We start from the raw sequence: 26,736 nt of genomic DNA, 5'->3' as shown, positions 1-26,736 counted from the left end.
TAGTAAAAATCGAGTATTGAACTGGAATTAAGATAATATTGAGCTAAACAAACTATTTAAAATAAAGAAGCACTAAAAATCGAATGAACAACAAAATATCACACAGCTTGCTTTCACTTCTTTTTCCCTCTTTTAGATCTTGAATGTCTGTCGGAACCCTTCTTGGCACTGCAATTGAGGCACTGGATGCGAAAAGGGCACTTCTCGATTGCGGTGTTTCAGAATCTCTGTTGCGAATTAATGCCTCGGAGAAGAATTCAATGGGTGATTTTTCCAGAATTCTTTCCCTAGAAAATTGTAGAATTATAAGGAATATTCAGTAAAATGTCTAGTGTAATGGATGCATTCACTCTCCTTACAATGAATGAAATATTAGATGAGACTCTGAAACACTGCAAACGAAAAGTGCCCTTTTTGCATCCAATGCCTCAATTGAAATTGCGTTGGTCAATATTTTCCCAACTTCCCAAGTGAGACTAATCTTTACGACAAATCCCATGGAAACGCCCTGTGGAGACAAGGCCTTATGCAAAGAGAAAGAAAAACCACACAACGTACTGAAATTATGTTAGGGTCTTTATTAAGAAAGAAAAACTAGAATCTAGTCACTTAAAATGATCAGGATACAAAACAATCACAAACTCTGCAAAATGAGAGTGTCTCCAGCGAGTGAATTTAAAAGACATGGTCAAAATCATTAAAATCTAGTTAAATTCAATTACTTCACTTTCACTGAGATCCTTTTCCTGCTCAACAAAATTCTAGTACACTTTCCTCAGATCCAACTTTTAAGAACATAATTTTGGCACTATAAATTACAAGTATACACTTAAAAAAAAAGTCAGCGGTAGAACCGGATTAGCACAGTTCAATTAAGGCTAACATACTTGGGTCAAATCGAAAAAAGAGCAGTTGAATCTCACTGCGACTCATCTGTTTTGGGTCTGAATATTACTTCACACTGTGGTAAGGAAGAATGCTGAAGGAGCCTTTGTCCATTGCCAAATTTTCCTCGATAGAATACAATTTTTCAACTTCAGTTGAACTGTACAAGCCCTGATCTGCGCCGTTAACACTTATGTATTGATTTGTAGAATAAAATAGAGTGAGCTACCGCTCTGATTTATCAAATAAAAATTTTGCCTAGAGTCACGTAAGCTAAATTACAAACTTACAAGTTATTTACAGGTTATAAATACAATTGAGGAATTTGTTCAACGAATGTCAAAACCTTTCAAAGCATAATATATGCTTCAGAGCGTTGCATACAATATAGTTTTGTCCTAACAGGAAACCATTATCTCATGGTTCAATCAAAATGTTTACAAAGTCTTGCCTTAATAGGTATTTACAGTTTTAATTTCAAAATTGTCAATTTTAGGAAAGTAATGATATAAAAGGTTGGAATTGTATCTGCAAATTCAAATCAATTACTTATAGATAATTATTAGAGTAAAAACTTTTCTCAATGGATCTTCTTGACGCTGAATACGACAGGTAACTAGTGGAATTAGAAGTTACAGAAATCCGTGATGATGATGATAAAATAATGGTTCAGAAAACAACTCTAAAACTGGACGGCAGGAAAGAAATTAACGTATGGTGAGGAAATAGGATACAAATGAAAAAAATAAGGAGAGCTTAGGTTTGAAAAATTGTGTCAATATAAATGAGAATCAAATTTATAAAAAAATAAATACTAGGTTTTCTTTTTTTAAAAAAAAAATCAAGAAAAGAATTTTTGATCTAATAAATAATACTCGAAGAATAATAAATGATAGTTACGTCGTTATTCACACACTTAATTATCTCCTCAAATAAAGTGGTAGACAGCAAAAAAGCAAAAATTTGGTTCCCAAAATTTGAGGATAGGCTATAGAATAAAGAGCTAATTCAAAAGTGAAAAATCATTTTTTAAGATGACACAGTGAATACAAGAACAAATGAACAAAACAACAAGATTTTAAAATTTTGATCTGAATGACATTACAAACTTCCATTTCAATAGAGATTCAGGTTAACTTAGATTTGAAACCAGAAGTTTCTGCAGCCTTTGACAAAGGATTGCAAGACTTCTTGTGTAAAGGAAAAACATATCACTAATAACTAATGGCATTTTATACAATTAACTTAATATCACAACAACTCAATATTTGTCTTGGGTCATCAAAAGTAACATGGTATCTTTCAATTTGATATCAAAAGTAACTCGGTACCTTTTGACGAACACAAATCACTATTGCTTTTTGTTCATCAGACGTCCTTCGTAAGTTCCTTCTGATAAGCAATCGGAGACTGTATTGCCTTTAAAAAGTCCCGCTGGGTCTGCAGAATTTCTTTCAGTGTTTGGACCCATTCGTTCCGAGCCTCTGGACTAGATGCCTGACAAACGTAGCACATTGCAGGTTTCCGTGGGTCTGTCGACCGTACTAAGAACAGCTCATTTGCATCGTCTCCCGCAACTTTTTCCTCTAGGTTCATTTTATTTACCTGAAACAATGTTATAAAATATTTCAGTGTGTGTAAGAAATTGGTTTTTGTAAAAATATCAAAATCTGCAAAGCAAATCCAGAGAAATTGGGTATCACAACATGGCATAAAACGACCTACCGGTCATAAGAACATCTTCTCTGATCGATCCTGCGGCCAAAATCCCATTAATTCAATGTATTTTTGCATCAGTTTTAACAACAATCGACTACAGCAACCAAATGAGACCAGTCCCTAGAAGGTCGTCATACCTGATTTCCATCGTATCATAATGATTTAGACATTCGCAGTAGACACATTTTCAAATTTCCTGCATCCAGGGGCACATTTCTTTCAGTTTCCTGTACCATACTGTACACAATTATAATACTTAGAATATAGAGCAGATATTTAGCGTACTCTCTAAGAAAAAATATGATGGTAGTAAAAATTACTCACTTGAATATGTGCTTTGTATATATAGACAGGACTTGTAAATTGAGTCTTTTTGCCTACAGCCTCACTAAAGATTATGTTCTGTTCGAACAGGAATACTTGAAGTTCTTTGCCTTTGAAGGTTCCAGGTAACGGGTTTTCTGCACATACTAGGACTCCATGCAACAGCAGTTTTCCTTGCGCTGTTATTTTGCCCTGTAGTCATAAACAAATATATAGTTAGATTATTTAAAAAGAATATTAAGAAAAATTCTTGTTATTCGGGATGTTTACTAGAATTTTATTTTGGATTTTGGAAATGAAATTTTCTGATTATTAGCGCAAGTAAACTGAGAATCATTTGATTATACAACCTGAATTGAATCAAATGTTTCACTTTTGAAGGTGCTAAATTGCATGCAGTCGAAAAATGCTTGACGCACTTAGAATTTCCTGCTCCATGACCAATTATTATCCTAATATTTTTCTGATGACATTTTTCTGGTTTTTACTGACTGCAGACACCCTATTATTATTGTCCAGATAATAGAGATAAAATACCCAAAGATATTCATTTCTAATATTATTCTTAAGTTTGAGAATTCAATTTAATGTTTCCAATTTTATCTTCCTTTCTGCATTATGATTCAATTTATAGTTCATTAATTTAGGCTCTTGATTTGTGATTTAACACCAAATTGATGGCTTAAAAGAGATAAGAATATATTTAATAACCATCAGTGAGAGAAGGAGAAAAATAAGAATATCTTCGAAAGATGCGTATCTCTTTGCTTCGTAATTTTTTTTTAACAGCCAATGCTACTAGGGTATGAAAAAAGGACATGAAAACCTATTGACTTACATCAAAGCCTTGGAGTCGACCAACATCCATCATGTCATTGGCATTTTTAGGAACTACTTGCATGACACGTGTCGCCTCTTGTAAGGATTTGACTTCTGCCGCCAGACCGGCCCTTTCAGCGTATTTGTACAAATCTCGCAGGAGTAGCTGATACTTTGTTATCCTTTGAACTGGTTTGATGAGAAGGTCACATATTTGTAGTTTGTGCCCCAACTTTTGCCTAAGATCCTGAAATAATTTGAAAGGTTGCAAGTCAATACATAGTGAAATAAATTAAAAGAAAAGACTCGATCAAATCCATTTCTTTTGCAAACAAATCTCGAAAGTTTTACGTGAGATCACTATTTGATGAGAATAAGTAATACGTATATGCTCAATCAGACGGATAATTATTAACTTTGCTATAGCGGAAAAATAGAGAAATGATATTGGTGAAGGGGCTGGAATAGCGCTCCTGAAAGCCACAAAAATTTGCAATTTCAGTTCATTTATTTATGTAAACTTTTACGAGAAACACTATTAAGCCACTGCTTTTTCTCTGAAACAAACTTCTAAATTCAAAAGGAGCTCTTAAAATTGAGGCCATCATGGAGAGGATAGCTTGCATGATAGTGAGAGCCCTCTGCATCCATTCGATCTCTGTATGCACAACTTTTGGAATCGAGAAGTTTTTTGGAGAAAGGGCCCATAACAAAAAATCGCTTTGGAGAAAAAGGCATTGAAGTTTCCTTGATTTCTTCCTGGCCACTGATGGTGACTTACATCGGAGCTTCCAATTTTGGTTTTAAGTGACTGTCAGTGGCTAGAAAATAATAATGAAAACTTCGAGAGCAATTCACTCAAACACGATTTTTCGCTACGGCCTCTTATCCCGGAAAGCTTAATTGAGCTTGCTTTCCATTTTCCCCTTTTTCCCTCTGTTATTGATTTATTTTTCGCTTTGTATGAACACTTTCAAGTCAACTCTCTGAAAAGGACTAGGAAGTAAGATCTTTTTGGGACGAAAACAACAAAAAAACGAAAAAAGCCCATAAGTAAATTAAACTTACCTCAAAATATGTATCAATGTGTTCTGAAACTATGAACTCAGACACAGGTTTGTTCTGACAATATACAACGTACATGTGAAGCTTTCGTTCACATCGGCTAAATAGAGGGCCTAATTCTTCTGGGCTATGTAAGCACTTTTCCAAAGCCTTTAAAAATACACTGAAAGCAGAAAAATAAATTTAACATTAAAACAAGAATAAGGATAAATAAAAATCAGGTAAGGTGTGAAAATTAAAAACCGGTTACGCTCTGTTAACTGTTTTCAGGACTACACAATTTTCTTCCTTTTGCATGATGGAGGAAGATGAGGTTTGAACATTACGCAAAATTCTCTGATTAGTTGCTGGAAAAATTCTGATTCTCATAGACCGGGGACATGTTTTATTTGAGTGAACAGTTTGTAAAGATTAAGGAGAGAAATGAATGTTCCACCGCTATTTAGCAGTGCAGTGCAAAGTCGCAACGCAGGAAATTCTGTTTTTGTGATGTTTTGCTGAAGCAGAATTGTCCTTACCTGTTCACTGTCTAGTGCATTTCTTTTTTACTGGAAAACTTTGATACAGACGATGATAATATTTCCTCATCTTAGGAAATAATAGCAATTATACTTTATTGAAATCTGGAAAATCGTGACAGTTTTCTGATTCCCTCTTACTTTGCAGAAATTCCTCACATAATATGTTTGATTTTACTTAATAAATCCTCCAAGTCCCATGAATTTTTTTTTTCTTTTTTTCAAACCAGGAATATTACTTGAATGAGAAACTTTACAACACTAGCCGAATTATAGAGATGGAAAAATCCTGATTTTTTTGTAAAATTTGTCTACAATTTCTTTGAGCTTTCACAGGATTACCAAGATCTATTATAAGCTCAGGTTATTCCGCAGAGTACATAGAGTTGTAATGTATATGGGAGAGCTTGCGCCATGTTCTGGTCGACGAGTTCGGAGCCCGATGTACGCCAAGCTTGGGTCACTTTTTTGCTCCGTGTTCGATCCAAAATGGCAATTTGGAAACCGTAATAATTCCTATCTCCTTTGTTTACATCGGATGGTCGGGTCCCCGTGTATTGAAGACAATTGATTATGTATCAAAAAAGTGACCCAGCATCACACAGGAGTTTCGGAATTCGGGACCTGGAAAATGCTTAAAAGTGGCGCCCGCTCTCCCACTTACATTACGACTGTATGTACTCTATGGGTTATTAAGATAGGTATGTGCTGATGATTGTCACCCTGAGGGAAAAGAAGAACCACATTTTCTTGGAAAAAAAAAAAGGAAAGCGAAAAAGAATACTTACTCCCTATGCCATTCGTAAATTGCTTCAATGTTACCGAACACCATTTTATCTTTTCCGCCGCGTAAGTCCTCCGGCATGGGGATCTCACAGTCTGGATCTCGCATTAATTTTAGGTAACCTTCAACGATAAGTGCCAGGTCCCTCACATAATCTCTTTCTGTTTCTATAAGCTCTCGAATCACATACTCTCTTTTGTGAAGCGCAGACTCTTCAGACTCCTGCGTCGACTCGCCACTACCAAGTTTTGAATTCCTATCTGTATTTTGCTGCTCCTGGTAACAAAATGAAAGAATAAGGTTGAGAAAGTGAAAAACTTGATCATTTCAAAAGTTGAGGAGAAAAAGTGAGGCAATGCTTTTCAAAACCAGAGCTTTCAGAGAATTTCTTTGACTGCTTTCCTTATTTATTTTGAATCCTTGTCACTGCAGTTTTTACTGTACTGACTGTAGAGTGCTAGCCTGATTATCTCACCAACCTCTTCCCTCTATGACACAAACTCAGAGTCCTAATTTTAAATGACATAACTATTTCCAGAAACCTTCTTTGTTCTCAACCACAATCTCATTGGATTTTCGATGGGTGGATGGATACATCTCTGGAAGGAGACAAAACTTAATTTATAAGAGACTTTTCAAGAAATTTTGACTTCATAGCTTTTCCCAAAATTTATAAATATACCTTTCAGGAAATTTTGTTACATCGTTTAGCTGAGTTTCTAGCGCAGCATCGAGGTTTAACTGCTTTTGGAACACTTCATAAGGTGAGTTTTTGTCAGGGACGGACTGGCCGGGGTGGCGATGGGGCGATCGCCCCACTTTCATCGGCCAAAAGGGGCCCCGGAGGGGCCCTTTTTGGCCGATTTGAAGGGCCGTATTTCGCCGTTTCGAAGAAGCGCCCGAGGGCTTTTTCGGTTCGTCCTCGAGAAAGGGCCCGAGCCGAGACTCCTGAGAGGACAGGACCCTTTATTGCCGATTCGGAGAGCGCTCTGAAGGAGCTTTTTTATGCCGTATCTGAGGGCGTTGCATTTTGAGAGCCCTTTTTTCTGATTCGAATAAGTCCAAAGGGGTCCTTTTTTGTCATTTCGGAAGAGCCCTGAAGGACTCATTTATTGCCGATTCGAAGAAGACTCGATGGAGCCTTTTTTTGCCGCTTCTAAGGACTTTAAAAGAGCCCCTTTATCTGATTCGAAGGAGTCCTTTTTTGCCGTTTCCAAGGGACCATTTATTGCCGATTTGAAGAGGCCTTGATGCGGTTTTATACCGCCTCTAAGGACCTTCAAGGCACCGGGCTCTTTATCGCCGATTCGACAAAAGGGTCCTTTTTGCCGGGGGCCCTTTGGTACTGATTCAGAGAGGCCTCGAGGGCGCATTTCTATGCAATTTTGAACTTTGGAGGCCTCTAGTAGGGAACCTTTCCTACCTTCCTCAAGGGATTTCGTAGGGGCCTTCGGCGATTTTTCCCCCCTTAAGCGAAATCCATAATGGGGGTTGTCCATATAATACGTAACGCAGTTTTTCCGATTTTTTTACCCCCATCCCCCCTCCGTAACGCATCGTAACGCAAGCTGGAACCATCCCCCCCCCCTTCAAAAAAAATAAATAAATACGTAACACAAGCCTCACTCAAATGATTGGTTCGACGAATTAATAGGTGAATGCAATTTTGAGACTGACTCCGATGTAGATTGCGAGGATGAGGAGGAGAGTGTAAGAAAATGTCCCCATGCATATACCAAAATTGACAAAAAGGCTTGCGAAAACTGCCTCCATTGCGCCTATAAAATCTTGTTTGAACAGTCAAGTCAAACTGGCCACTTTAATGGTTTATTACTTGTCTTTAGGTATGTTTTAACCTTACCATGCACCCAAGTTACCTGTGAGCGAGTATTTTCGAAACTAAAACTTATTAAAACGCGGATTCGATCGCAAATTGGGCAAGAACTACTGACTTACTTGATGTTATTGTACGTAGAAAGAGATTTGACCAAATCTATTGATCACGAGCTAATAATCAACTTGATCGCGGCAACCTCAACAGAGTTAAAAAGGCTGTTAATGGCGTAAAACTGTGTTTCTATTTCCAGTTTAATTAACACAATAATTTTCAAAGTGTCAGATTTTTGTCAATTTTTTGTTTGTATTTTTATTTTCATTTTTATTTTTATTTCGATGGCTGAATTCTGAAAACACGTATCTCGGGATCCGCATCATTAACTCATGAACTCTGAGACTCATAAGGATACACGCAAAACATGAGCATCCTTACGAGTCTCAGGGTTCATGATGCGGATTCCGAGTTACGTGTTTTCAGAATTTAACCATCGATTTATTCATTCATTACGCGTCATTTAACTAGTAAACGGCACTGATTTTTCTATGAGCAGAGCGAAGAAAGGATCCAATAAAACGTTCCGAAAAAATTAAGACAGTTGTCAATTTTGGCGGCTAAAAAGTACATTTAAAAAAAACAAACGAACAAAAAAATCCGAACTGTGTTTTTCAGAATGTGTTCTTTTTAGACTGTCACTATTACTATTCTACTTGATTCTATGTATCTCCTGTATACTAATTTAGCTTTGGCACAATTTTTCGTTGGAAGAGGAAAATAAAAGTTGAATTCCAAGTATACAACGGATTCTCATTTTTTCGTCCAGTTTAAGAAAATATACTAAGTTTTGCATTTCTGGTCTCTTTTTGGATAATGTTTCAAAAATAATATTAAAGAATAGGGTCTAAAATAGCGTAAAATTCATTCTAAAAGGGCCTAATTTTCAAAATTTTCCGGGGGAGGGCCCCCGGACCCCCCCTCTACTGGGGGGGCCCCCCAGACCCCCCTAGGGGCCCGCCCCATACTTAATTTAGGGCCAGTCCGCCCCTGGTTTTTGTATACACTATGGTTAATAAATAGCTGTGTAATATTTTTCCCCACATACTTAAAAAATAATTCAATTAAAATTTGATGAAACAATAACTATTGCATGAGTGCGTGATTGATGCCTACTTAAAAACACACAGAAAAATGAAAAGAATTTAGTATAAACTACAAAAGTACCGCTTGACTACAAAAAAAAAAGAAACCAAAGATCATGGAAACTGCATTAAAAGCAACGTAATAATGCGAATTTCCTTAAAGTAGAGAGATAAAACGAAAACTTCATTTCCTAAAATAAATACTAGAGCAACAATAAAGAATCTAAGAAAATGTGCAATTAAAGAGTTTACTTCAGAGTGAAAATAATAAAATTTTAGAGATCGGTAATCACACAAAGATAAGACGAAGATGTGGAAAGACAAAAGAGCTCCTGCTGGACGTTAGTATCAGAAAATTAAAAGCAAGATGCTGCAGGAATTTTTGAGATGAAGACTTGACAAAAACAGTTTGGCGCTTACGGTAAACTTCCACAGATGAGTTTTATAAACAACCATTTTGATTGCAAATTCCTTTCAATTAGTCTTTGGAATTCAATGAGAAAACTTCACCTAGTCATCATTGTTGTGATAGAGAGGTTGAAATCCCTCTTTATATTTTCTCAACTGGACGTATTTCTGCCAAACGGAACTATGTGCATTAAGACGTGAGCCCCGAAACCCATAAGAATAAATGCATGACAGGGCTCATGCCTTAATACACATTGTTCCATTTGGCAGAAATACGTCCAACTATAAAAAGAATGTTCATGACCGGATGAGGAGCCATTCCTAACATAAAATATATTGATAATTTGATTCTATTTTCCCTCTTTCCCTAATTATGTTGCGATTACCCGGGTCTGCAAACCCCCAGAATAAATTATATAACGCTCAGTACAACCCACCCCCTCAGACTGGTGTTTTATTATGAATTTTTATAGACAAATTGCCAAATTGACAATGGCACTGATTTTACGTCTTCAATTTTTAAATAATTGGTACTGCACACCCGTTCTAATGCCACATCTTTTATCCGTAGCTTTCCGATTTCAACAGGCAACGTATGCTTTCAAATTCAACCCAAAACTATGAAAACTATAGACTTGAATTGTGATTCAAAGCAGATTTAAGCTTTAACATTGGTTCATTAAAAACATCTAAGGCTAGAGAATAGGACAGCAAGATTTGAAGACATTTACAGAAATAAAAAAGAAGCAAAAATAAAAAAACTGGACGATGCAATAAAGTCTACACTGTGAAATTCATGAATGATAGTGGAAAAAACGAAACAAAATAATGATAGCACACGACAAAACAACAATCAGGATGAAAAATTGAGATTCACCATTCTTTCTTTGCTACACAAAAAGATTTGCTCTATTTCGGCAAAATCTGTGGATGCTGCTCCTTCGACTGATAACGCAGAGGTCTGAAACACAATTCCCTGCATATTTATCATCAAATCAATAAAGAACTCCCATCCCACTATCTTAACTCCTCCTCAACTTTTTTTGCTACACCTCTGGAACACTTCGCAAGTAAATCAACAGATCCAACAGCTTTACCTCATTTAAAGTTCGTCTGAGTTTCTTTCCGTCCATGAATAAACAAATCGAGAGAAGAAGAGAAAAGAATGATCTAATTATTGTAAGTCTACTTGGGTCCGTTGAGAGATAGATGATGTGCCAAACTTTGAGCCTATGCCCGAGGTTCAATTTAAGGAAAATAGAAACTTCAAATTTTTCACTTATGTTTAGTCAAAGTCCACATTTTGGAAGATTGATAGAACAGCAGATTGTTCTTATAAATTGTAAGACTTTCCAATTAATTGGACTTGGTTTTACTCCAACCCTTCATCACAGCTTACGGCGTCAGTTTCTGATTATTTAGAAATGAGTTGATTTCAAGAAAATTGTAAAGATATACCTCCTGCACGACACAAGCGCAGTTGGTCTGCAGCTATTTTTGCTTACTTAAATAATGTCGTAATAAACTTTATCTGGTCTTTGATGTGCTGAATACAGACAAAAAGGTTGAGGCAGAGGCATTCACTACTGGGCTTCACGATTTTAAAAAAAATGTTTGCTTTTAAATTCTAGAAATCGCTACTTTTTTAATTTGAATTTAAAACTATTGAATAAAAAAAGGAAATTGACTTAAAATCTTCACAAAAGAATTTCTTGGTGATCAGTTCTTTCCTTCATACGTGACCGCTAAATTTTTTTTTTGCAGTTTGGTTCGCACTACTAGATTTGATTGTAATTTTATTCAAACTTGTAGCAAACTTTGTGAATAGTTTAAAAATTCTCACTGGATGTTGAAATTTCAGACCAGAAAAAAATTCATGGCACAACAGCTTAACGGTTACCTAAGAGTAAAAAGGATTCATAGGTTGTGAATCGCGAACAACGGCCAGGAAAGAAAAAAGGGGCCGTTAGGACCCTCTTCGGGATTCGTCTATTCCATTCCAACTACTCGTCTTGCGCGGAAGGTATGAATGAATTGGTTACAAAAAAGTCATTAATTTGGTTATACTTAGTGCAATGTTTTGAAATAAAATTAATTGAAGCTAAGGATTTACCCGCTGAGCTTGAGTTTCGTCAGAAGGCATGACTATTGGTTCTGAAATTGGTTTCATGGGTGGAGGTAATTCTAGTTCATCTTCTTCTTCTTCACCGGTCGTTTCTCTACACAATTCCTCATCCGGCGCGGATTTGCTACTGGTAACTTCGCCACCAACTGGGGACTGAAATTAATAAAATTAGGATAATTAATAAAATTAAAACATTAAAATTAATGGTATCCATTTTGAAAAAGTGTTCACTAGAATTTAAACTTCCTGAATTGGCTATTGCAGAAAAAGACTCAAAGGTCTTCAAGACAGAGAAATCAGGAATGGCAATATGAAAAGCATAACAACTGATTGCAAGTAAATTCATAGATGCAATGTGGCAATATCCGAAAAAAAAATTCAAAACTAGGATTTAATCCAGGGGTAACAGCAGTGGGATTATTGAAGAGTGTGAATCTCAACTTGAAAAACGCTCTCATTTTTAGGTTCATCACACCAATGTGACCCTGAATTCTAGTTTGCCCTTCTGTTCTATTACTTTAGAGCATACTGGGGGCATAAAAGGAAGGAAAAACAAAAATAATTCGACGTATTCCAATAAAATAGAACTCTTTACATTGGGAAATTAGCCTTGAAACCCATAAGAATGTATGCATGGTCCCTACCACAATGGAGAAAGTTTCTTTCGATTTAAATTATTCTAATTTAGGGCTGCAACAGGGCCGGATTTACCTACTTGCAGCTCATGGGCCGCCTGTATTTTGCCGCCCCCTTCTCATTCGTTTTGTAACATCAATAAAAACTATTAAGTGAACGTGCCGGAGGGGAAAGGGTGCATTAGACGCAATTACTCGTGTTGGACACATTTTTTGCGAAAGCCCTGTCAACACTACTAGCAAAGGTTCAAGGAACTTAGCGCGAAAGTCAAGTTCCGTAAACCTCTCTCTGAGAGGACAAGGCCTTCCATTTAAGAGAAATTAAGAAAAAAATTATAAAAGAACAAACATAAATGTGGTTTAATAATTTTAACTTCCGCCGCCGCGCCACGCTGACCGCACTGTGTTTGGCGCAATGCGTGAAGTATTCATCCAGTCTTGTAGGCGCTATGCGTTTCACGTCGACCTCTGCTGACCACACTGTATTTGACGCAATGCGTAAAGCATTCATGCAGTCTTGTAGGCGCTAATATGCGTTACATGCCGACCGCCGCGCCGAGGCGAGGGCTTCTCCTATTCATCTCAAGTCCGCATCATCATTGCTCTCTGCGCCGCGCCACTCCGGGCCAAATTGCGTGTTTGGTTTCTCTAGTCTCTTAACTCGACTTATTGAAAGTGCTGTCTCTTGTATCACCGAAAGACGACAAAATCAAAAATTACTGTACCTACTCTCAGGAAATGAAATATTTTGTCGCCTTATTTTCTCGTTTGTAATTTTTTTTCTGAATCCGATTTTTGTTCATGCCTAAATTTAGGAAAAAATGCAAAGTTTGCCGCCCCCTAAATTTGCCGTCATGGGCCGCGGCCCATGTGACCATCCCCTGAATCCGGCCCTGGGCTGCAATAATTGATAATGGCATTGATGAAAAAGGAGGGGGGGGGAGGTAGGGAAGGAAGCTGCCAAATTTTTTGTAAAAAAAATTAATATAACATTTCAAATAACAAGGAGTTCTTAATATTGCTGAGAGATTTCAAAGTGGAATTCAAAAATGTGTTCATCAAAAATTCCATAAGAGGGGATCTCTGGCGCACTTACTTTGAATCTTTTATCAGAGCTTGATTTCTTCAATGGGGGTCGATCAGGAGCTCCAGTATTGTTATTGGAACTAGAACTGGAACTTGAGTTTTTGTCAACTTTCCCTTGACTTAACTTCCGGAATTGAGTTGGAATCCACTTGCGCCTGAAACAGAGGAAGAAGAAAAAAAAGTAAGTGTCTTTTCTTGAGGAAATTATGATCAATTTTAGGAAGTTTTCACGCTTTCCTGAATTCGCTTCGTGCAGAGCAGAAGATTCACTAACATTTGCACAAAAATTCGCTTAACCGTATTCATGTAAAAAATGAAATTGCCGAATTAAATAGCAATAGCTGATGTGTCTTGGTTGTCTTGTATCTTTCTGCTCAACGCGGGCCCGCCCAAACTTGTTCTCCTAACCCGGTTACAGAATAGTAGAATATGAATCGGAGTGCGATCTCATTAGACCTATTAAATCAACCGTATGATGAATATCGAAGAGAACGCTAAATATAACTATTTCGCTAGCTGATACTTCACAGCACTGATACGAGACTAATCCCAAACCTTGCAGGATATTATTACTCATGAAAAAAATCAAATATGACAGAAAGTCAGGGTTGCCACAGAATGTGGAAAATGAAATTCCTTGACATTTCCCTGACACATTTTGGTGAAATTCCCTGACAATTGAAGATATGACAGTTGGTTAAGGAGACATAATTAAAATAGTTTTCAGGCAAAACTTGTTGTTCGAAACCTCAAACCCATTCTAGAAAGGAAATAAAGGCGATTTAACCAAATTTTTCCTTACATTTCTGTCATTTTCCCTGACAATTCCCGGTTTACCCAGACATTTTCGTCATTTCCCCTGACTTTTTAAAATTCCCTGGCATTTCCCGGTATTCCCTGACCGTGGGCACCTTCGAAAGTCTGCAAAGTCGCAAAAGGAGATACGCGCTTTCGCACTTCGGCCATCGATACCTTTCAACTGTGCGCGCAAAGGCAGAATTCAAGGAGCGAAACGAATACTGCCGTGCTAAGGAAAAACGCCGTATGAGCATTCGAGAGTTGCCAAACCTTCCTCAATAAATCGTTCATTTTTTTAGGGAAAGTTATGAATATTTTCCCTCGAAATTTTCAGGCCTTTTCGGTGGAATTGCGAGCAAAATTATCTAAAAAATTGGAAGGAAAATATTCGCAAATTTACCAGGAAAATCGCGTTTTATCTAAGGAAATTTGGCAACGCCTGAACTGCCGTGCTAAGGAAGAACGCCGTACGAACCTTCGAGATTTGCCAAATTTCCCCGAATAAAACATGTATTTTTGAAGAGAGTTTTGCGTATTTTTCCTTGAAATCGTCAGGTATTTTAGATTCAATTGTGAACAAAATCCTCTGAGAAACTGGAGGAAAAATATTCGGGATTTTCCCAGTGAATTCGGTTTTTATCAAAGGAAACTTGGCAACGTCTGAAGGCTCATACGGCGTTCCCCCTTAGCATGGCAGCGAAGGTCCATACGGCGTTTTTCCTTAGCGCGGCAGAATAAAGCTGCCTTTGAACTGCGCTGCGACAGGAAATTAATTCCGACGCGAATGATCCAGGGCGCCGCGGAAAATATGATCGCGAAAAGCGGGGGGCGCGGCTGAATTTGCCCTGTTAAAACTTGGCGGACCGCAAGGCCGGGGGGGGGGGGGGGGGGCATTTTAACCGGAGCGCTAAAAGGAGCCTAATGGAACGGTATAACACCGGGCTCCTTTGGGCGGGCTCCGAGGAGCTGGTCCCTCTCGGCGAGAGCCTTCCCTTAATACTGCCGTGCTATGGGAAAACGCCTTATAAGCCTTCAGGTGTTGCCTAATTTCCTTCAATAAAATGCCAATTTCCTGGAAAACTAATGGATATTTTCCCCCCAATTTTTCACAGAATTTTATTTGCAATTTAGTCTATAGTATCTGAAAATTTAAAGGAAAAATATTCATAGCGCTCCTCAAAAATTAACATTTTATCGGAGGAAATTTGGCAACAATCGAATGTTCATACGGCGTTTTTCCTTAGCACGGCAGAATAGGCCTTCGCCTCCGGCGCGGCTTAAATAAATTTCCCACCTTGTTTTTTAAGCCCCCCCCCCCCATCCGGCGGCACTCACTGCAGCCCCGGCCTCAGCCTCGTTTCAGAGCCGGGCCGTTGAGAGATTACCGCGGACCGCGAGGAAGTAATTCAGCCGGCGAGTTTTCCGCCGCGCTAGGAAAATTGCCGCATTCGCGGTCGAGTAACAGGGTTGCAATTTTTCATGAAAAATAAAATCTTGAAATTTCATGTGAAATATTTCATGAACTTTCAGAAACACATGGAAAATATTTTTCGAGATCAAATACAAAATTGAATAAAAGGCGCCTGGTTTTTGCTTTTTGGTGTTTTAGTGCGTGTTGCATACCCAGCCCCTGAAAATATGTTTCATAATTCATGTTTCATCAGAGTAGAACGGGTGCATTTTGCAATAAAATCTTGAAATTTCTGTGAAATATTTCATGAACTTTCAGAAACATGGAGAATATTTTCGAGATCAAATACAAAATTGAATAAAAGGCGCCTGGTTTTTGCTTTTTGGTGTTTTAGTGCGTGCTGCATACCCAGCCCCTGAAAATATGGAACATATTTTTCACAACTTTGTGAAATTTCATGTAATGTTGCCGGAAATTTTCATATTTCATAGTTTTCATTTCATCGATGCAACCCGGCATGAACTTTCAGAAACATATGGAAAATATTTCTCGAAATCAAATACAAAATTGAATAAAAGGCGCCTGGTTTTTGCTTTTTGGTGCGCTTTAGTGCGTGTTGCATACCCAGCCCCTGAAAATATGTTTCATATTTTTCATTTCATCCATACAACCCTGTTGTGTAGGTAATGCCATGTTTCCTCCGATAGAACGGACTGCATTTTGCGGGTGGAGCTGATATTCGGACCGAGTTTATCGGAAAGGAACCGACCCACGTTAAGTTGAAACTGAGGAAAAGAGTTTTGAAGTTTTATTCCTGCATAAGGCTCGATGTAAAAAATAAACTTTAATCCTTCTTTTCGGGAGAAAAGAAGGATTAGCGCGTTTTTCCTTTCCTGTATCTACCTAAGTACACGATGTGACCCATTATCTTGCCTCTTAACAATCGCTCCTAGGGACGCACTTAGGTGTTCCTCCGGTCGGAAATCAGATTAATTTAAAAGTAGCGCCGTAAACAGAGAGCTTCCGATGTTTTTTGAGAGGTTTAGAACATTAGGGTGGGGCTGGTTTCACACGCCCGGGAAGGACCTGAGTGTAGAGGATCTTTTGACGCTCGTAAAATTTTGCCGCATATGGTTAATATTCTAAATTCAAGAGACTTCCAGCTCATATCCGCCGGGTTGGAATGTTTGTCCGTATTAAGAGCTAGACTATCTTAATCCGTGTCGTTTCAGTCCCTCTTTCCGCACTGAAGATTTCTAGGGAATTTAGCAATGGAGATATTGCATGTGTGAGGAATTTGCGACTTGACTATTGATTCTTATGTAAAAGTTCGCGAGAAACACGATGGTGCTACTGGTTTTCTCTGAAATCAACTCCCAAGCTCAAAAAAAGCTCTCAAGTTAAGGCCAAAATGGAGGGGATATCCCACGCTATCCTGAGAGTCCACGTCTACATCAAGACAAACTCTCCATGCAAAGATAGGGAGCAAATACATTAGCAGTGATGCCGTGTTTTCAGTTTTAGAGTCCCCAAATGAAGTGGCAGCCCTATCAATGTATTTGCTCCCTATCTTTGCATGGAGAGTTTGTCTTGATGCAGACGTGGACTCTCAGGATAGCGTGGGATATCTCCTCCATTTTGGCCTCAACTTGAGAGCTTTTTTTGAGCTTAGGAGTTGATTTCAGAGAAAACCAGTGGCACTATCGTGTTTCTCACGAACTTTTACAAAAGAATCAGTAGTCAAATCGCAAATTCCTCACACATGCAACATCTCCATTATACATCTACGGCAGTGGCGAAGAATGAATGATCGATTATCGATATTCTCCCATTTAAAGCTATGGTAAAGAATCGATTATTAAGATGGTCGTTGCCAAAGGCCTGTTTATCGATAGTTTTCCATAGATTCAAACGGCAGATCGCCTTAACATGTCGAATAATAGTTGAAAAATCGCGTAGCGTTGTTTTCAACTATTATCCCTGGGGAAAATTCTCTGCCGGTTATTAAGAAAAAACTTTTTTAAACAAACTTGCTCTTTTACGTGCTATTAGGGTATTTTGAAACACTGCGTGTGCAAAAAATAAATCATCGAAATTATACATTGCTGGAAATAACTTTCAAATTGCGGGCAAACGCCGCAAGTTGACAGCGGAGTCGATACAAAACGGAACGAAAGGAAAAAAGAAAAGGGGGAAAAAGAAGGAGAAAAAGAGAAAAAAAACGAAGCGTGAATTACAGGCGTCGACAACTTTGACTTTTCCTCTCGCCCCCCCCCCCCCCTCACCGTGGAAAGGCGTCCCGCCGGGTTCAAGAAATTGAACCCGCGCCCGTTGATTTCATTTCAGGCGTGAATCGACATTTTCCCATTTGAATCTACGGCAAACAATCGATTATCGAGATGAGCTCTGATAATCGATCCTTATTCATAGGTTCAGATGGGAGAACGATCGATTCATCGCAAACACTCCACACCGATGAATTTCACCGGAGCAACTTTAATGAAGGTGGCGCGACCCTTTGTGACGACTCGAAGTCAAAGTCAAAGGTTCCAGGAATATCGAGGACGAGGAGCACGCCGCAATGCGCCCCTTCCATTCGCGAATAGACCACCCTTGCTACGCGGAAAACTCACGGGGCTCAACGGCTCACCCTCACGGATTCCGGGAATTTTAAGCTTTGTCAATTTGTCATAATTTATTGCGCCGGCCCTTTTCAAAGTATCGCCGGCCCCTCTCCTGCCGTGTCGTTTTGAGGAGAAACACCTCATTGCCCGACACTCAAAAGCTGCCCTACTTTTTGCGATGGAATATTACATAAGGTTGTTGCACGATTCTTTTTTTAAATCCATGTTATGAACAGCAACTTGGCCCAAAAATGCGATATTTAACTTATTTTTGTGTCCTCCTGCCGTGTCGTTTTGAGGAAAAACACCTCATTGCCCAACACTCAAAATGTTGCCCTACTTTTTGCGATGGAATATTAGATAAGGTTGTTGCACGATTCTTTTTTTAAATCCATTTTTTGAACAGCAACTTGGCCCAAAAAATGCGATATTTAACTTATTTTTGTATTCATCGTAAGTACAAACGAGCACTCGAGTAGGTATTCACACAGCCTTCAATTCCACGCGATGCAACTTATTGTACACTTGGATTAATATTGTTTCTTTTGTGTGGTTCCTGTGGTTTTCGGGTTTCTTTTTTATTGTCGCTTTTGCCTTGCTTCCCGTTTTCTTTTATCGCCGTCAGCGCTCCCACAGACGCTATGACATGAGTGGTTTCATTGATTTTAAAGCACGTGAAAAATTAGAGGATCTACACTTTTATGTTTCTCATTTTGTGAAATATTAGCTGAGAAAAGGACTTTCGAGGTCGCCGAAAATCCGAATCCATTTCAAACGAGAGAAATTGACCCGGACTGTTCATTTTCTTACAAGAATGCTACTACGCAAGTTCCGTCCAAAATTTGGCTGATTTTAGCGTATAATCCGAAGAGCAATTTGCGAAATTTTCAGCGAGAAATTTTCTTTTGGCCGACGGTTGCCTCGTAAAAATTCAAATTACAGGTGGAGGTTTTGCTACGTTGAAATGTATTTACGTCCTTTCAAACGGAAAGGGAAACGACAACATCCGACGTAGAATTGTAAATCAATGATGACTTTGTTTCAGTGCACTTTCGAGGAAAGTTCTATGCATAGAACTTTCCTCGAAATTTTCAAGCGTACTAGATAGAATTGTGAGTAAAACTCGCTGAAAATTTCGCAGAAAACTTTTCGCAGGTTTCCTGGAAAATTCTTCATTTATATCAGAGGATTTCTATAACAACGTCAGCGTGTTCGCACAACGTTTCTCCCTAGCACAAATGACACAATTCGTCATACATTTTACCAAAGTCATAAAAAAGTAGTAAGCATGCAGAACTTAACGCCATTTCAGACAACATAAAGTAAATTTACATAGCTCCGAGAGGAAGCTGTGTGTGTATACTACTTTTTTTAGTAAAATGATGCGTTTTTCTGCCAATATCTAACTTTAAAAATTGCTGGCGTGTGCAAAAGATAATCACAGAGGCAGGCGGAACGTGGCATGCAGAGCTGTCTTGTCTAGCATGAAATGGCCTTTATGATATACTCAAAGTTAAACTTTGTAGAATTTACGATGTTTAGCAGAAAAGAACCGAGTCACATCGGACATTACCAAATTTAAAAGGGCAATATAATTTTTCACAAGAGAACGTTCGAGCGGATTTCTTTGAGGAATTTGCTTCGTACGATGCGAAAAATTCACTACAATTTGCACAAAAATCCGCACACCTGTTTTCACTAAACAAATGAAATTGCCGAATTAAATTTCGCAGCAGCGATGTGGTTTGGTTCTTCTCCACTTAGCGCGGTCCAATTCTGCGATGAACGGTAGATTCAAAAAAGAAATTATCTGCTCAGACGATACTGTGAGCTACGTCCATTTTCTCATGACTTCATTTGGACTATACATTTTGCAATTAAAAACTATAATTTCTGGCTCAATTGAGAAACAGCGTAAATACGACCAGTTTCCCTGTCCACATATGTGTTTTTAAAGATGAGCCAGAAATTATAGCTCCGAATTGCAACATTTGGTCCATTTTTCCTCTTGTAAACTGTTCTCTTCGGTAAGACGGCGGTGTAGTGGTTTCATTTCGCGCGCGAAGCATGCAACGAGCATTCCGCTTCGGATCCTAAAAATAAAGAGCCTGTAAAATAAGGAATTTCGTTTTACGATCGAAACTAGAACTCTCCGGCGTTCTTCGCGATGATAGCGATTATTTAAAGCCACCCAATTCCCGATTCGGTATACCTGGTCATCCGTCACGCTAGAATGCGCGCCGGCTGGCGCCTCCTACAAAAAAAAAAAAGTACGAAAGGGAAAATCAGAAAATAGGACGCAAATACGGCAAAAAGAGGGGAAGGAGGGGCAAATACTTTGTGACTACCTTAAATTTGAGACGAAAATTTTCCACGATTCGGCCTTGAAATCGTTTGTAATGGGGATGTATCGCATTTTGCAAAGAGAAACCAGTGAGATTACAGTGTTGTAAAAATGATGCTTTTTCATAAGTATCGAAAAATCTCCCAGAATAACGAATGTTTATGCTTCCCACAGAAAAGTTGTAAATTTTAAAGGAAAATAATCGCGTTTTGAATACTGTACATATATTGAGTATTTTTAAAGAGAAAGAAGAAGTTGTACGATTTAACTAAAACCTTAACTAAAAACTAAACCGCGCTGGTTCCTTTTTGCTACATGCGATCCATGTGTTGTCGGTTTTTTTATGGGGCCATTACGGAAGTTCTGTTCCTGCAGCACATGTAAATTTTGATAGTCGATCCGAATGAACAAGGGAGTGACTCAACCTACATTCGTGATTAAATTAGAATTAAAGACTTTATGTTCTTCAATGGTGCATGAGAAAAAAAATTGTGATGCATACGGGGCAGTGCTGGCGTGATTCTATTACTCCCAGACAGTGTTCGAAACTCACAGGCGCCAACGCGCCAAATGCGCCTAAAAAATCGGCCATGGCGCCTAAAAAATTAAGGCTCTGCGCAAACATGGCCCCTAAAAATTGCCCCTCAAAAATCTGGATTTTCACAGGAAGGCACAAAAAGAAAGAAAAACAAATCTATTTGAATTGAAAAAACTCAGAATTTTCAGCACTACAAGCTCGCTTTTCTAGCTTTTCTAGTGAAAGCTCGCTTTTTCTATTCTTCGCGATTTCATTCTCGGTGCGACTCAAGGCTGCTAAGTTGTGAGTTAAAATACGGGTATATAACATGGGTTTAAATGGAAAAAAGTGCCGATTATTAAAAACCATCAGGCAACAATGGCGCGGCTTACACCGACCGCAACATCCCGCGGAATAATCAGCGGATGCATTCATGACTCACGCGGTTTGCCCTGTCGAATACCGCACAGTGGCGAGGCGTGAATGATCGATCATCGATACTTCCCCATTTGAATCCATGGTAAAGAATCGGTTGATACGGTATTCGTTGCAAACACCCTGTTTATCGATCCTTTTCCATAGGTTTAAATGGCGATCAATCGATGTATCGAAAACCAGCTCGCCACGCCACTGCTGTCTAATACCGGTACTTTAACCGTCTCTTTCGCCATCAGAACTCGAACGCCTTTCACTCAAAGGGCAGCAACAGTCAGTGGCGTTGTGTGTTTTGCGAGATATCAATTGATCTGTCAATTAAAAAAAGGAAAAGGAATAGTCTATGGAAAAGGATCGATAGACAGGGTGTTCGCAACGAACACCTTAGTAATCGATTCTTTACCACAGGATCAAATGGGAAAGTATCGATAATCGATCATTCACGCCTCGCCATCGGCTTAAAATCGTACCTTGGCTGCTGGGCCATTTCCACCAACGATTCGGCGCCCCCGTTGAGGGGACACCTGAGGTCTCCCGCTTTTTAAAAAAGCTCAGGGGGGAGAGGGGAAGTGTCCGTGCGCGGCGTCGCACAGTGGATCGCGTCAATCAGAGAGGTCGGACATGACGTTTTGAACTAAAATCGCAAATTTTGATGTTCAATGGAGATGTTGCATGTGTGAGGAATTTGCGATTTGACTACTGATTCTTCGGTAAAAGTTCGTGAGAAACACGATGGTCCCACTTGTTTTCTCTGAAATCAACTTCCAAGCTCAAAAAAGCTCTCAAGTTGAGGCCAAAATGGAGGGGATATGCCACGCTATCCTGAGAGTCCACCTCTACATCAAGACAAACTCTCCATGCAAAGATAGGGAGCAAATACATTAGCAGTGTTGCCGTATTTTCAGTTTTGGAGTCCCCAAATAAAGTGGCAGCCCTGTCAATGTATTTGCTCCCTATCTTTGCATGGAGAGTTTGTCTTGATGTAGAGGTGGACTCTCAGGGTAGCGTGGGATATCTCCTCCATTTTGGCCTCAACTTGAGAGCTTTTTTTGAGCTTGAGAGATGATTTCAGAGAAAACCAGTGGCACCATCGTGTTTCTCGCGAACTTTTACATAAGAATCAACGGTCAAATCGCAAATCCCTCACACATGCAACATCTCCATTGTATGAGGTGCTTCCAGAAGAAAATTTCACGAGGAAACCAATGAAATCACTTTTGATACCTTAAAGTCTTATGTGAACGGAGTTACGAGCTTTTTAACTTTCCAAATGTTGTCCGACCTCCCCTATCGACTTGATCTACTGTTCGCCGCGACTGGAAAAGCCGGCATCTTATTAGTCAATGTCACTTTTCATTCCCACCGCGATGGGGGGAGGGGGGTGGGGGGACAAGGGTGGGGGGAAGCTAAAAATACGCTCCGATGAGTGATATAACAAGGCGAGGAAATAATCGAAAGCCGCACACCGACCGTTCCCTCCGTCTGCCCCCCCCCCCTCGCTGTTTACTTCGTCGCTCTCGTCTTGGGGTGGAAATTTGGAAAACATGTTGTGATCTCGGGAAATTTAATTGTGTTCCGTGCGGTTACGGTTGGTGCCCCAGTTCCATCTACTTACTCGAGGAACACACTCCACCTGCGTTTGAACAAGATACAGGACTAAGGGTGGTTTCCCAGATTTAGGGATGAAGTTCACCGCACGGGGTCGTTCATAAAATGGACCGGTGCTTCCATTTCATGTCCGTCAAAAGTTCCAGATTCGGAACTTTTATGTTCCGATTTCTCCCGCTCCACGACCGTCAAAAGTTCAGGGGCTCCTTTTCGATTTTTTCGGAAGTTCCGAGAGAGTTCCGGAAAATGCAAGAGATCCGGAACATTTTGGGAATTTCTAAAGTTCTACGTGAAATTTTAGTTACGAAACATGTATCAGAATGCTGAGATTCGTACCTTGTCTGGTAGTCCATTTAGATCTAAGAAGGGTAAATGATCGTTGGTTTTTCGGTAATGATACGTTTTTTCAATAAAAAGCTGAAAACATTTATGCTGGAGTTACGGCGTTGTTGCTGAGGACGGCAGATTAACGTAAATAAACCCGAATGTGGCATCGTTCGAATCTCTTGGAAAATCTTCGTCGGGGACCAGTGACGTGGTGTGAATTGCGATGTATCGATTGTCATGCCATGAAACCTATGGAAAAAGATCGATAAACGGGCGTTCGCAGCGAACACCTTAATAATCGATTCTTTAGCATTGGTTTAAATGGCAGAACAATCGATGTATCGCAATTCACGCCACGCCACTGTCGCGGGGACTCCTGATGAGCCTTCCAAGTTTCAAGCCACTCATTACCTTATCGAGATAAATAGTTTCGGATGCGGTAATACCATCAGTCGGAATTTCTGGGGATTTCAAAGAGAACGGCTAGCATTCTGTCGTGCAACAAAGAAACGTCGTATGAACTTTCGGGAGTTGCCAAATTTCCTCTCGGAAAATAGTTATTTTCGAGGAAAGTTATGAATATTTTTCCTTGAAATTTTCAGGAACTTAGGGTGAAATTGCGAACAAAATTATTTGACAAATTGGAGGAAAAACATTTACAAATTTTCCCGAAAACTCGTAATTTGCCAAAGGAAATTTGGCAACGCCTGAGGGTACCTACGGCGTTCTTTCTTAGCACTGCAGCATTGAGTTTCACCTTGGAGGCTCGAGTGAAGAATTTCATTCAAAGCTCGCGGGATTCTTCGCGATCCGCGCAACGTTTGAATCCTCCTTGTGCATGTGCCTTCAGGGTCACGTCCCTTCCTCGATAACAGACCCCTCCTTTAGTTCATTACACTGAAAAAAAATTCTCGGCGTTTTTACCAAGGTCCGTTGGTACCTTTACCATCGCACTTTTTTTACCAATTATTGGTAATTTTACCAAGACAGACTGGTAAGCTTACCTAAAAACCGGTATTTTTACTGTATTTTTCAGGTAAGAATACCACTTTTATTGGTAATCAATTCCCGGTAACTTTGCCATTTTATCTCGGTAATTCTACCACAGTCGATAAAAAATATTGGCGTTTTTACCGGGGATCAGTAAAACTACCGAGAAAGTCAATAATTTTACCGAGATTTCTCGGTAAAATTACCAATTCCATAAATGGTAATTTTAGCAAGAAAAAACTGGGATCAAATAGAACCCTGAATTCTTGGTAATTTTACCCTTTTCTTGGTAAAAACACCGATATTTTTTTTCAGTGTAAGTCGTCATTTTCCCAGAGCTTCACGGAGCAAGACGCATTGCACGATTTTTTTCTTTCCCCCAAAATTCTCGTTTCTCAAACACTACGTTCTTTAAGGCGTCTATACTACAGTTGAATTTTGGATATTTTCTGGTTGCTTGGAGGGTTGCATCGTAGGGATCACCAAGGCGCCGGATCATGAACATGAGCGCGACGCTGCCTTGGAAAGAAAAAACGCCGTATGAACATCCAAATGCTGCCAAATTTATTCTTCGACAAATAAATTTTTTGAGGACAGTTAAGGATATGTTTCATTGAAATTTTCAGTCACTTCGACAAACTTCTTGAAAAAATCGGAATAAAAATACAGACAAGTTATCCTGGAAATTTATGATTTGTCCACGGAAGTGCAGCAACGCCGTTATCAGCAGGGTTGACACAGAATTTAGAAAATGAAATTCCCCGACATCCCTTACACATTTTGGTGAAATTCCCTGACAATTGAAGATGTGACGGATGGTTAAGAAGACATCATTCAAAATAGTTTTCAGGAATTTGTTGTTCGAAACCTCGAACCCATTCTAGAAAGCAAATGAAGGTGATTTAACCAATTTTCCCTGACATTTTCGTCATTTTCCCTGACATTTCCCGGTTTTCCCTAACTGTATGGCAACCCTGAGGTCGATATGTCCCCATTGGAAGCTATGGTAAAGCATCGATACGGTGATTTAACACATTTTCCCTGACATTTTCGTCATTTTCCCAGACATTTCCCGATTTTCCCCGACTGTATGGCAACCCTGATATCGATATGTCCCCATTTGAATCAATGGTAAAGAATCGATCATTACGATATTCGATGCGAACACTCTGTTTATCGATAATTTCCCATAGGTTTAAACGGCAGATCGATCGATACATCGCAAAGGACGCTCCGTCACTGTACGGAGCCGGGCCCTGATATCGAGATGTCCCCATTTGAATCAATAGTAAGGAATCGATCATTAAGATATTTGATGCGAACACTCTGTTTATCGATAATTTCCCATAGGTTTAAACGGCAGATGGATCGATAAATTGCAAAGGACGCTCCGTGACAGTGCGGAGCCGGACGGGCGAGCGCGATGCGGGGCGCCAAGGTCGGGTGTCGGGTTGGGAGTTGTATTTGGTCGTATTGCATCCTAATAAGGCGATCCTTAGCTCGCATCGTCGCGCCGGCTCCGGGTCCAGCCGCGGTCTCCCCGTTGCCGGGCTGGGCTGGGGGCAGCAAATTAATTACCCGAGGAAAAATGACGCGTGCGAACGCGAACGCGAACAGTGGAAGGTGACGCCGAAATGAAAAGCGAGCCGAAGCATCCGGTAGCAGAACTTGCATCGCCGAACGAAAAATTCGTCGCTGTCGGTGTCTTATCCTCTGAGCTGCATCTTGTGATGTAGCACCTAACCAGGGTGTCTAGAATTTTTTAATTTTGAAAAATCCTGTTATTTTCCTGATTTTTCCCGATATTTTATGAGAAATTCCTGATATTTTCCTGATTTTTCTGGACTCCAGGCACGGTTGGCAAATATCAGTCAGACTTTCTCCGCTGAAGAAATCTGCATAAGAAAAATTCCTGATAAAAAGTTCGATTCTCCAATTTTCCTGATATTTTATAAAAAATGTCTGATATTTTCCTGATTTTTCTAGACTCCTGGCACTCCTGCACTCACTCTGCAAATAGCAGTCAGACTTTCTTCGCTGAGGAGATTTGCGTCGGAAAAATTCCTGATAAAACGTCCGATTCTCCGATTTTCTTGATTTTTTCCTGATCGGCCAAAATTCCTGATATTTTCCGGTTTTTCCTGATGCTAGACACCCTGCTAACCTAACCTAACGTGACCTTAGGTTTGTGTAGAAGTCAAAATGAACCAAGTCCATCAGAAAGGAGCCAACCTACATTAAATAAACCGAGAAAAAGAGGTTTGAAGTTTCATTCATGCATAAGACTCATGGTAGAAAATAAACTTAAACCCCTCTTTTCACAAACTGATTTCTTTTTTTC

At 39.4% G+C, this 26,736-nt stretch overlaps 1 protein-coding gene across 3 annotated transcripts in view; it reads right to left on the bottom strand.

Annotated features, from left to right (window-relative positions):
* Positions 1-555: 555 nt before the first annotated feature.
* Positions 556-26,736, bottom strand: part of trio (trio Rho guanine nucleotide exchange factor) — a 441,213-nt gene continuing 415,032 nt past the window's right edge. For 2 of the 3 annotated variants that reach the window (XM_019052145.2, XM_019052154.2), the window contains exons 32-39: positions 13,352-13,496; positions 11,609-11,773; positions 10,373-10,456; positions 6,119-6,390; positions 4,816-4,975; positions 3,767-3,994; positions 2,929-3,120; positions 556-2,490 (exon numbers count right to left, since the gene is read on the bottom strand). In XM_019052145.2, the coding sequence (XP_018907690.2) occupies positions 2,254-2,490; positions 2,929-3,120; positions 3,767-3,994; positions 4,816-4,975; positions 6,119-6,390; positions 10,373-10,456; positions 11,609-11,773; positions 13,352-13,496 (1,483 nt within the window). In that variant the 3' untranslated portion in view covers positions 556-2,253. The remainder of the gene's footprint in view (positions 2,491-2,928; positions 3,121-3,766; positions 3,995-4,815; positions 4,976-6,118; positions 6,391-10,372; positions 10,457-11,608; positions 11,774-13,351; positions 13,497-26,736) is intronic. The other variant, XM_072304973.1, reaches the window with a different exon arrangement.

The sequence above is a fragment of the Bemisia tabaci genome, chromosome 10 (genome assembly GCF_918797505.1).
Source record: "Bemisia tabaci chromosome 10, PGI_BMITA_v3".
NCBI lineage: Eukaryota > Metazoa > Arthropoda > Insecta > Hemiptera > Aleyrodidae > Bemisia > Bemisia tabaci.
Note: the sequence above shows the minus strand (reverse complement) of the source record. Positions and strands in the feature narration are given on the sequence as shown.